We start from the raw sequence: 12,781 nt of genomic DNA on the forward strand, positions 1-12,781 counted from the left end.
CTGCATTGTAACACGGTATTAAGCAGAAGAGTCTCTATTCTGCTATTAAGCAGAAGGTAATGTCTGAGCTCATTCCGAATGAATACTGATTAAAAAAGGCAGCTCATGAACATTTCATAACATTGTCATGGTTATCCAGGAAGAAGTTATTGGATTCAAGCAGTCAGCCCTGTGAACGTCTTCATCACAGAAACAAACAAGGTGTTCTCTGTGAAAAACCTCACCCTGCAAATAATAACAGATCCAGGGTCCCTAACACCCAGCACATAGAGCTGCTTCAGCCATGCAGGCAGATCTATTCAACTCCAGTTTTAAGGGACAGACCTAAAATATCAGGCGAGCAAGCTGAAACAGGACTCTGATGTACATCACACTAAGCCACAATCCTCAACTACTGTGAAAATAACTTCATTTCTTCTAAGAATATTCCTTCCTACTATTAATCAGGACGTGTGTGATTTGTAACTAAGAGGGAAAGTCAATCCTCTGGGGTATTTATCATCCGTAACACAAGACTCAATAATGCTGAATCTGCTGCAAAATTAAAATTTTACGTATGAAAACAAATATAAGGTATTGTAGTCCCTCTCCTCCACACCAAACCAAACCAAACCAAACCAAACAAACAAACAAAAAGAACATGAAAGCAAAACCATACAGTCTGTGCTGGGGACAAAAGCATCAAAAGTGCCTTGCTCCACCTTGCCTCAGAAAGGAGCATGAGGCGAGGAGTTAGTTGGAGAAAGGCATGCAGCAGCTTCCATGACTAAGAGATGAGCCACACCCCAGCAGAGATCTCAGAATTGCCCCCTCTGGGACAAACTGATGTTTCTTCTTATCCTCCAAGTCAAACAGGATAATCTCTAGCTACTCCTTCTGCAAAATACAATAGCTGAAATACAGTCACGGATCTCTCTCACTCCCTCCAACCTCCAAGAGCTATTCTGAGGTCCTGGGGAGGTAAGACCAGGTAGGTTAATATAAAGCATGGCAATGAAATTGACCAGCCCTCTAAGAGAGCACTGATCCAAGAGAGGAGGCAAAAAGGTTAAATGACTAACTGATTTGAGCCTCAGCTCACTACTGTGAAAGAAGCACTGGGGTTTCAAATCCCCCACCTAGAAGAGAAGAGAGCATCCATGCCCATGTATTTCAATAATGCAGCAGCCAGAAAAGACATTCTTTAGCTGATGTTACTCAGCAACTCCAAGCAGAGGGCTGCCATACATCACTCCTTGAATACACAGCACACGATTCGCTAAATATGTATCCAGATGGTATGCTCACATAGAGCTTCATGTAAATATATGCACCAATACATCCCACTGACTGGACAGGTTCACCTCCCAGCCAATTGCTCCACAAGCATCTGCTCTTCATGCTTGGGTGTTTAGAAGCAGACATGTGCAACGGGGAGGCTGGCCCCAGCCACCGTCAGTGCTAGAACAGGACATGGTGCAACTCCTGCTGTGTTCACTGCATAGTTTGGTGAATTTGGGACAATCAGGTTACATTACGAGAGTTACTCTGAAGGACCAAGATGCTTTATCTCTTCGCAAGCCACTTGTCTAGTACACTCAGTGAAGTAGACTAGACTCATTCGAACAGAGTAGACTCATTAGAACAGTCTCTAGAGAACTAGGGGGGCAACATGAGAAGCAGCATTTTCAGGAAGGAAAGGTTTCCCAATTCATTAAGGTTCTCTCTGAACTGGAAAGATCTTTGCTACGAATGGTGAATTCTCAAATGAGGTCTACCTCCTTACAGAAGTCTCACATTTGCAATGAGAAAATCTTTCTCTGGAAAAAGAAGTCTGTTAAAAAGCTCCATCTTTCTAATAAAAGCCAAGTCCATTCTACAACACTACCGCCTAAATCTTTTTAAAATAAATACATAGATACGTATATTGACAGAGTACATTGTGTGCAGCTCTGTAACAGAACAACACAGCTAGGGAAAATGGCACAGAAGAGTGAACTCTCCAAAAGAGGTCAATACATTGATGGCAGACGTGTTACTGTAGCTGCAATGGCCTAAGGACATAAGCAAGTCAAGAGCTGTGTGGAGAGATTAAATAATCTTATTCGACCATCATATTTTAGAGGGGGAAAAAAAAGAAAAAAACACAAAACCCATTAGTACCTTCAGGCACAGAAATCTTTCTTTAACGTTACAAAAACGAAAAACAAAGCTAAGTATCAGCTGAGAAGAACAGCTCTAAATAATTTGTTGTACACCTAAGAGTAAAGGTAGATAATATCTATGGAGGAAATAAAACTGATGTTAGCGGATGGAGGAGTGGGAAGAAATGTTAGAGCTGTGCCTCCTGTGACAAATTCACCTGTGAAATGTGGACAGGATCGCAACAAGGGTAGGTTAGCAATGTGGAGGAGGAAAAGTGAAAATACATTGTTCGCAAAACCAATGCTTCATCTACTAAGTCCGTGATTTTCAGTATTCAATAATGTTATAAATGTAAATGCATAGAACTAGTCTTTCAAAGGTGCCTGCATTTCTCCTCAAGGATAGCATAGATTGAGTGGCTTATTCCTTTTCAGCCTTTTTTTTTTTACAGTAGGTTCTGATTTATTCTTTTCCATTGCTGCAGTATCATCTGTGGAGGCAGGATGCGATTGTGGATCCAAACATACACATCTACTGTCAAGCCACCCAAAAAAATAAAAAAAAGACTGAATTTAAGGGTGAGGGGAGAGCAGTAGATGTCAATTATTTCAATTTTAGCAATGCTGTTAACAGTCTCTGACAACATTCTTGTATTCAAGTTGGGAAGTTGTGATCCAGATGGGCAGACGAGACAACTAGATGGATGGACAATTGGTTAACTGCTGGGCTCAGAGGCTAACAGAGCAACCTTTACCTAGATGCTGGTGATAAGGGAGTACAACAGAAGTCTGTGATGGAATGTGCCCCATTTCACATCTTTATCAGATAGCCAAATGGGGTGAAAAATGGACTCCTGTCAAGCGTGCAGATAGCAGGGAACTGGCAAGAAGACCACTCACTGATAGCAAGGTCCAGCCTGGAGGGCTAGGCCAACAGGGCACCCAAAATTCAGCATGAACAAAGTCCTGCCCCTGGCAGAAGAACAAATCTTTGCACCAACACAGGCTGGGGACTAACTAGTTGGGGAACAGCTCTGTAGAAAATGACACTGGGTTCATGGCAGACAGGAGATAGCAGTATGCCCTGGCAAGCAAAGGCCATCAGCATCCTAGGCTGCACAAACAGGAACATAGCCAGTACACCAAGGAAAGGGATTTTCCCCTTCTACTCTGCACTTGCTAGCCCATAGCTGGAATACTGCGACCAGTTTCAGCCCCATGCAAGAGAAACATTGATAAACTAGAGTAAGTTCAGCAGCAGGCTGTCAACATGGGCAGGGGGCTGGGGGCACTTCCCCATGAGGCTTTATTGCAGCAGTATACGGTGGGAGGACAAGTGACAACAGTCAAGAACTGAAACAAGAAAGTTTCTGAGCAGCTAAAAGGAGGTTTTTCACCACGAGGAAAGTCAAGAAACGAAAGAGTGCTCAGAGAGGCTGTACAGTATGCAGCCCTCGAGGTTTACAAAACCAGACCGAAAGAGGTCCAGGCAGTGAGTTCTGATCCCGCTGATCCTGCTTTGAGCAGGTAAGAAAAGTCCCTCCCACCCTGAATGATTCCATGATTGACCATCACTATTGCTCTCCTCCGACCCTCTTCCAGTCCCAGTACACCCTTCTTGAGATTTTGGGTTGGAGGTAGAAAGGGGGGGAATAAAGAAACCAGAATTAGGGAAAGTATTCCATATTTTGGCAAGCCAGAGTTATAAAAAGGATGCAGTATTTATTTTCTACTGTCTTCCTCAGCTTTAATATTTGATTTGCTTTTTTGACTCAGATTAAACATTAAGATGATGCTTTTGTGTCATCTTGCTCCTTGGCAGCAAAAGTCAGCTCACAGCCCATCATTCTGGGTGAGTAATGACTGCTTCCCCTGTATTTTCAACACTTAACAATCATGTACACTTAATGAGCCTGGAGTTGTTCTACACGTAATAAGCAAAGGCTTCTGCAGAAACTTGATAACTGGACCAGGAGAGTGCTTCAGTGAATATTCCCAGAGGAGCAATTAATAAGCTCAAAGAGAAGGATGAGGAATGCCTTTTGTAACATTCATCTTCCCTTTCCAGTGCATATGAAAGGGGTATAAAATACTACCCACCTTGCTTTAATTCCTAGACTAACAACCTTCTGGGTTAGCAATCAGGTTACACCACTGTTTTTTTTTTTTTTCTCTTTTTTTTTTTTCCCCTCCTTCAATTGGATCATCAAAAATTGGTAAGTTTACCAGTGAGATATTCTTAACAATTTCTGATTTCACCCTTTGCTTACAGGCTGTGTAAACAGAACCTGTTCTCTTTAAATCTTTCTTGTAAAGACAAAGTAAGCGTATATGTCCATCTGATGAAGAACACAGGGCCCCATAGGAAACCCTGCTCAAAAGCCTTCAGAAAGGGAATAAAAGTTGCATGGAAAAGACCGGCATTTAAAATGTCCACTCCCACATTCCAGAAACTGTGAAGCACCAAACTGGAAGCCAATATGATGGAGAAACTTGCTCCAGCTTGGCCAGCTTGCTTGAGAGGAACACATGCTTCTGTCCATTCCTACAGTGTCACTACCCCATGCTTCAGAATTTAGATGGATGCTCTAAGGATAAAAACCGAACACATACAAACAATCTCTAAGTGCTGTGTATCTAGACATTCATACTGCGGGTATACCTGTAGACAAACGCCGTGAGAGAATCAAAACAATTAACAGGAAACACACAAATTCCCACCAAAAATCTCATTCCACACTGTGTGCTTCAAGCGATACAAACAAACAAGAACTGCATCTCATGACCTTGAACTGAAACAAATGAGCACAAGACACAACAGAACTTCTGTATTTTCCAATTAGGTAAGATTTTATAAAATAAATGAAAATAGAAGACAAATGCACCTTAATACTATGTGTACTAGGGAATTGTTTCAGCATGCTCCCATTCATGGACCAGCAACAGACAAAGACAAGTGAAGAAAAGCATTCTGTTAGTAAATCTTAGTCAGCAGAATTGTGGATTAACTCCCGTTTTATGTTAGATAAAAAGTTGAAGCTCCCCATCTATATGTAGGACATCACACATGTCAATTACATAAATTATGAAGATGTGTTAATGGATCTTCTGAGACATTATGTTAGTACTATACTGAAACTCTTCCATTCACATTAAGAGATTATCAATTACAAAGAGGATAGCTCAAGGGTCATTTGTCACTTGAAGAAATCCATTAAAACTTCCAAAACAAAGTGGTCATGTTCACTGAGATTCTTCTCATGTCTGGAAGAATGTTGTGATATGACAACAACAACAAAATTGCAATGTTCATGTACATACCTAGTAAAAGAAAAAAGCTACTATGATCTCATTTTATGTCCCTTTTTAATCACTTCAAACAGTTATATTTCAATCTGATAAATATTTCATACTACAAGTCTTCATAAAGTTCGACATAGGACTCATTAAAAGCCTATTTATGTGACCACAAGATGATTAGATGAAAAACAGTTTGCAGTCAATTTTAAATAGATGCATAACAAAACAAAACTAAATTACACATACTGGAGGCCTGCCAGGACGGCCCCTTTTTCTTTTTCCTTTGACTTCTGTTTCTTCAAGCTCACTGCCAGCATCTGAATGTGCAGTAGTTTCATTTGTAGAATCCCTAGGGGGGAAAAATACTAGATAAATTAAAATGATTTGAAATCAACAAGTAATCTATAACTGACTGATTAAATATTTAGTCCTGAGCCAGGAAAAAAAAAAGTCAGCATTAAAAGTTTTGCTACATTTATTCTACAAGCTAAGGAACTAAGCAATGCTAGCCCTGGCAAAAAGCCTTACCTTTTTATAGGCTGGAATGTCATTTTATGGACTGAAAGTTACTTAAATTAACAGCTTCTTTTGAAACCAAGTTGCACTTCAAAAAACTGGCTATATTAAACAGCAAACTCAACATACCCATCCCACATAACGTATTCACTAGTATCAACTTTCTTTTACTCTTGTTAACTACTTTTGAGCTGCTTTAAGGTCATGAGAAAGCAATCAGGAGTCTGATCCAGCTACCACATCATTAGAACAGTTACACAGGTTCCCACTAGGGTTAAATTGCGGTTTTAGTCACACTTGAAGACAATGCCACTGTGCATCTGTTAATAAAGAAAGGATTAACAGTGACCGGGAGGCTCAAAACAGAAAACTCACTTCAATCTTAAGACATTTAAGATTCTTGTAGTTAGAAAAACATTTTCACTTGTACAACGATAAAAAACCACAATATTCAGGCTATTAGCAGAGAAACCCATATTTTTTAATCATTCCCATTTTAGACTAAGGCCATACTAAGTAGGGGAGAAACGTTACCTCAAATTTCTTCAATTTTCCCCCTATCAGCCAGGTCCAAAAGGTACTGCCTTCAGAACAGGCTTGGCTGCTTGAAGAATCCCAGCCTTTAAGTGATCTTCTGAGGCGTTAAATTTTGCCCAAGACGAGCCCACAAGCAAAACCATTCGTTACTGATGTGCTTTATTTTTAGTTTGCTAGACCATGAGAGACCATTGCTAGATTCACAAGATCTACGTAAATGGAAGAATAACTGTAATAATGTGCTAGCTTACTCAAAAGATTGGTGAAGTCTAGTTCTAATCATAGAATTCCTTAAGGCCAGTATAATTTCCTTGAACTAAAAGGAGTTAAATTGCTTTAAAACTTGTGCAAGGGAAAGGGGGGAAAAAAATCATGCCTATTCCATTATATTGTGTAGCCTCAAATATAACAGAGGGCATTGGGTAATCTGGTTTACAGAAACTGAGAAGCTTCAGCAAGCCGTGATCTACATACATCTGCCACTTTTTCTTTAAATACACAAAGGAGGAATACTTCACGAATTTGCTGCACCACCAAGAAAGCTATTTAGTAATGCAGAAAGATGCGAACATCATTATATTAGAATCAAGAATCTTCTGAAATTTCTCTTCAGTGAAATTACTGTATTCTTCTAGGTGTCCTTCTAGTATTTTAAGGCATTATTTTCCAACCTTTTCCAATTTGCAAGCACAAAAACACCAAGGTGTGTACATAACCCTTCACAAAAGCTAAAATGCAATTATCTGCTTTTCTGAACATAACATCCACAGAATACTTCAAAATGTTCTACATATCCCAGAAGTTCATACACCCTAGATTAAAAACAAACAGTATTCAAGCACATTGGAGTTTCCAAGCTATATGCTTTTACAACCGTATTTCTACAAAATACTTAAGACGTAGCTTAGTTGTGATGATTTTTAGAGAAGTAACTTTACTGCTTCATAATATATGAAATCTGGAAAACTCAATACTGAACTATGAATTTAAAAAATAACTGAAACCAAATAAAAAAACAGTTCAAAATGACTTGCTTAAATAGTGTCACATTGATGAACAGCAATGCAGCAAAGATGTCTATGTGGATGGATGTATCCAGCCTTTGCTCAAAGATCAACCATCACAGCGCAACTCAATTTGCCAAAAACACATACTGCCTCACAATTACAGCTTTTTCTAAAAAACAAACAAACAAACAAGCCCTTCTCAATACAGACATGAGGAACCCCTATAAAAATATCTGCTGCTTTGTATTACTGCAGATAAATTAAAACGTTCACTCTTGCTCTCTGCAGAAAAAACAAACTGCTCTCTGATCTACAGAGAACTCCACTGCAAAAGTTTCAGGCATGGTGCAGTCCCAGCAATGTTCACATTTCTGTGGAAACGTTGTAACTTTGTTAGCTTGTAAAATCACACCCCTAATATCATCAAGACAAATATTTTTCTCTATTAAAACCAGATTCGGCAGAGTACCTCAACAAATGGTTGTAAAACTTCCCCTGCAACTCTGAGCTATATAAACAAATTAATCAAACCATACTACTTTGCCTGCGTCTAGTCCACGGACAGCTTGATTTTGCTATGCCCCGTGTGTAGGTCTTGCACAATCTACTGAGATTTGTATACTCAGCAGTTGAAATTTCAATCACTTCAGAACACTACATAGGGAAGGAACATTTGAATAATTAACAACCTTCTCTTCCTTTTCTTAAGGAGAGTATTGTCTTAAACCCGATAAGCAGACTTCTCTGTTTTTCCTGTCAAAATACCTCTGGTTTGCTGGAAGCCCCTTTGGAAAGGCTCAATAAATCACTAAGGGTAAGATTCATGTCATCTAACTTTTACACATATACAATGCACATAACAGAAAATTTTAAGGTGCAATATACCTCATGCTAAGGTCAGTGTCCAAAATAGGCCAGACAGTTTATGCTTTTAAAATTTTCTTTCCTCTCCACTGATGGTAAGTTGATCTAGACAAGCATCTCAAATATGAATGTCCAAAATTAATCAAGCTTAATCTCACCCTAATAATATGTCATCTCTTCCTGCAGAGTCTAAGTTTGTTCTCCCTCTACTCCTTACAAAATAATAACCAAATCACGTTATTTGGGGAGAGGAGAGAAGATAAGGACAATCTACAGTCCTTGGCTGACTTAACACTAAAACACCTGCAGCATTTCAAGAAGCAGGGAGTTCTGTTTGAACCATGCAGCTCCCGGGCAAAAAGGCCCTTGCACTGAGGCCGAGTCCCTTTGGTGTGGGAGGAAGTACTTCTTGCTCCTGTCAAAGCCTTACAGCTGCACTGGATACACACAGGCAGCCCCCTTTCTTCTTATTTCTGAATTCAGGGGAGGAGCGAAGCATCCTGTAACTGCTCGCAGTTCTGTCAGGTTTTTAACACTTACTGAGAAGAGCATCTGGCCAGCATCCATCTCCCTCATTCCCTACACATCTTATAAGGCTGCTAGGAAGCAATTTTTCTGATGGCAGTCATCCACATCTTAATAGACCAGAATTATCCTATCCTTATTTCATATGTGTGACTAGTAACCTGAGAGGAAAACTTAGGTCTCGCCACAATTTATCCTTCATCTTTCCTGAAGCTGTTGGGATAGAAATTTACACTCTTTGCTGGGTTAAAAACTGGCTGGATGGCCAGGCCCCGAGAGAGTGGTGGTGAACAGAGTGAAATCCAGCTGGTGACTGGTCACCAGTGGTGTTCCCCAGGGGTCAGTGTTGGGGCCCATCCTCTTTAATATCTTTATTGATGACCAAAAAGGCCAACGGCATCCTGGCTTGTACCAGGAATAGTGTAGCCATCAGGACCAGGGAGGTGATCGGCCCCCTGTGCTCTGCTCTGGTGAGGCCACAGCTCGAGTGCTGTGTTCAGCTTTGGGCTACTCACTACCAGAAGGACATCGAGGCCCTGGAGCGTGTCCAGAGAAGGACTATGAAGCTGGTGAAGGGCCTGGGACACAAGTCCTGTGAGGAGAGGCTGAGGGCACTGGGGTTGCTTAGTCTGGAAAAGAGGAGGCTCAGGGGAGACCTCATTGCTCTCTACAACTACCTGAAAGGAAGCTGTGGGTCGGCCTCTTCTCACAGGTAACTAGTGATAGGACTAGAGGGAAGGGCCTCAAGCTGCGCCAGGGGAGGTTTAGGTTGGAAATTAGGAGACATTTCTTCTCAGAAAGAGCAGTCAGGCATTGGAACGGGTTGCCCAGGGAGGTGGTGGCATCACCGTCCCTGGGGGTGTTCAAGGAAATGTTGGACCTGGCGCTTAGGGACGTGTATGACAGCGGTGGTTGGGGGATGGTTGGACCTGATGATCTTGGAGGTCTTTTCCAACTTCTACGATTCTATGAAAGTAAACTTGGCCTAAGGAAATCTGCACCATGAAAGAGAAGGAGAGGTGACAGTGCCAAAGGCTAAGCCCTTCCTCTCCAAAACACCTCTGAACATGGTAGAGACATAAGAGAACTTTCAAGAGTGTAAGGAGACCTACAAGAATAAGGTGAGCAGAGTAAAGGAGACATATCATAACTCCTTTTAGGAACTCAAATATACTCTGCTTTTCTTTCTGGTTTCTGCAGTGACTCAGGGATCCTAGAACAGCTGGCCGTAACTCCAGGATTCCCCCTAAATCCTCCAGGTATTAGTCTGAAGTTATCATAGCAAGTCGTTAAAACTAACTATATGGTAATGAAGAATTAACAGGTTACTGGGCAGGCCCTTGCTGCCATGTTTCTGAAGAACATATTTCCATTGACAAAGTAAATGTCACGTCTCTGCAAAATATGATCAATTGAAGTAAATTTACCTTCTACTATTACATAAAGCCTTTGCTATAGAACGCATACCATGACCTTAAAAAAAAACATCACACCAAATACTTGTACCAGTTTTAGGAAATAAAAACAGTTTTATAAGCTTTTTGTGTTGTTGAGGTGTCTCAAGGTTCTGGCAGAGATAAATTCGTAAATTGCTACCACCAGACTCAGCCCTGTGAAGAAAAGCATTCATGAACAAAAATGGCTAAATGCACAGGCTCATGAATCATGGATGAATCAGCTCTCATGGTTGATCTTCCAAATCTAAAGAAGAACATGCCTCACAGCAAATGAGTCATCCCACTGAGACAAGACTCATAACAGTCAGTCACCCAGGTCAAATAAACCAGACAGTTGTGGGTTTTCTTTTCCTGTATCTGAAACACCAATAATTCTGTTATATATAATTCTGTCCCCATGGCATTCTGAAGCCACTTCTACAAATCCAGAAAAATGGAAGATTTCTCCTTTTGTGTTCTCTCAAAGGGAAGAATATGGGAAGGAATAAGTGATACAGTTCTAAGTGAAGTGTATTAATAACAAATTGACATTAAGACTGTTTAACTGGGATAGCCTTAAAGGTTTTTTTTGTTTTGTTTTGTTTTTAAGGTGCATAATATTGGTGGGCTTACGATCTTCTGACTCAAGAAAATGCCAAACTCCCTTATGTTTTTCAGCTGTTATGCTGAGTTATGGGATCCATTAATATGCATTTTATAACTTAAAATTCCACAAAATTTCATTCACTTCTTAAAGCCATCTGGATTCTTGAAGTAGGAATGGGAATATCCCTTTCCCACAATTACAATGACAGAAACTAACTGCTTTTTGCCCTTGGCACATTTCACAAGCACACTTTTACTCCTTTAACCCAGAACATCTAGAAAATATTAACTGCGAAAATGTTTTCTCAGACTATCCTACAAGCTCACCAGCAGCCCCAACTCTCCCCTCCAACAGAGGTATCCATCCCAGTCATCCCCATTTTTAGCCACCTGCTCACCCACAGGAATTAACTTCTCCCAGAAAAAGGTTTTAAAGGCATTGAAAATTAAGGCGATACTGTGCATGCTATTATTAAGGGCAGAGAAATAACTTTACAGTTGTCCAAACGTTCAGATTCTTACAGAAATTACAGAAAAGGACTTGAAAGTCTGGCACATCACTCAACAAAATCTCAGCTCTTTTACACTCTGTAATTGCCATTTTCATAGTTCATTCCTAACAAAGTATGGTTAACATTACAGAGTTGCCAGCCGCAAGGCAACAGTGCTGTGAGGAGAGGCCAGTTCTGTAATGGCCGCCCCATGGCTCTGCCAGCCAGCGAGGCCAGTGGCACCACTGTGGGAGTGGGGTTCAAAAAGGGCAGCAAAGTGCAAACAGTAGGGGAAAAAGTGCTGTGACTCTAGGCCAGGGGCAAGGCACGAGGAGCGGCCGATACTCACCATCCAAAGCTGTTTTAACTGGCAGATTATTTTTCCCCAAGTTGAGTCTGTTTTGCCCATGTCACTACCTGCTAAGTGATCTCCCTCTCAATCTCTAGGCTTTGACATCTTTTCTCTGCATCCTAAGGGAAGGCTGAGGAGGAGTGTGAAAGCACAGCTGGCAAAGGCCAACCCACCACACCAAATAAAGCTCAATTTTGCTCCTTTCTACAATTTCTTTCTCAGCTATGCAGCTCTCATGATCGACTGCCACTCCATGCTCCCCAGCAGTTCACTTTATCCAGGTACAGTGACATTCCCATGCGTATAAGCCTCTCATTTCCCAACATGACTAACACATGCTAACACCGCTTGCTCTCTCCAACTGCAGAAGCCAAAGACTTTTTCCACAATAAATACAGCTTATTGTAAGAAAGTACACAATTGGAATACACAATTATGATCAATTATGACAAAAAAAATCCTATTTTAAAAATCTTACAACATTCAGAAGCATAAAAGTAGCAAATATTTGCTTTTGCTTTTCACAAAGTACAATCTCCATGTAAAGAAACATCTTTTAAAGGAAGTGTTTATTTTTTCACATAGTTTTTCAGCATACAACACAGAAGACCTGGAACAGTCACATTAATCTGCTCTTCTCAAGCTGATGCTTTATCCTCATACTCAGCTTCCTACTCACTTCTATCTTTTGAAAGTTGAAAAATTCAAATACGTAAAGAATACTCACTGTAGTACTGGCAAATCTGAAGTAATCATTTTTGCAGCACTCTTGAAAAGTAAGAGCTACATAGAACTTCTTCTCAAAGTTATTATAAGACAACTACTTGTAAACCTCTTTCATGAAACGAATGTCAAAGCTCAGTCTGTAAAAAAAAAAAAAAGAGAAAAACGTGTTAGCTGCAGTTCCAAAATAGTTATACATTGAATAAAACACTATAAACAAAAATTTTGAATTCAACTTCGAAGCGTCATCACTATTAGACCACCTGAAATTTTGAATAAATGTCGCCAGGACACCTTAATG

General features: G+C 40.4%; 1 protein-coding gene across 7 annotated transcripts in view; it reads right to left on the reverse strand.

The window, feature by feature from the left end:
- Positions 1 to 12,781, reverse strand: part of STAG1 (STAG1 cohesin complex component) — a 185,922-nt gene that overhangs the window by 133,862 nt on the left and 39,279 nt on the right. For 6 of the 7 annotated variants that reach the window (XM_080604104.1, XM_080604103.1, XM_080604102.1 and 3 more), the window contains 2 exons: positions 12,485 to 12,620; positions 5,668 to 5,772 (listed from right to left, as the gene is read on the reverse strand). In XM_080604104.1, coding sequence (XP_080460230.1) covers positions 5,668 to 5,772; positions 12,485 to 12,513 — 134 coding nt within the window. In that variant the 5' untranslated portion in view covers positions 12,514 to 12,620. The remainder of the gene's footprint in view (positions 1 to 5,667; positions 5,773 to 12,484; positions 12,621 to 12,781) is intronic. The other variant, XM_080604106.1, reaches the window with a different exon arrangement.

This window comes from Anser brachyrhynchus, assembly GCF_964034855.1.
Source record: "Anser brachyrhynchus genome assembly, chromosome: 9".
NCBI lineage: Eukaryota > Metazoa > Chordata > Aves > Anseriformes > Anatidae > Anser > Anser brachyrhynchus.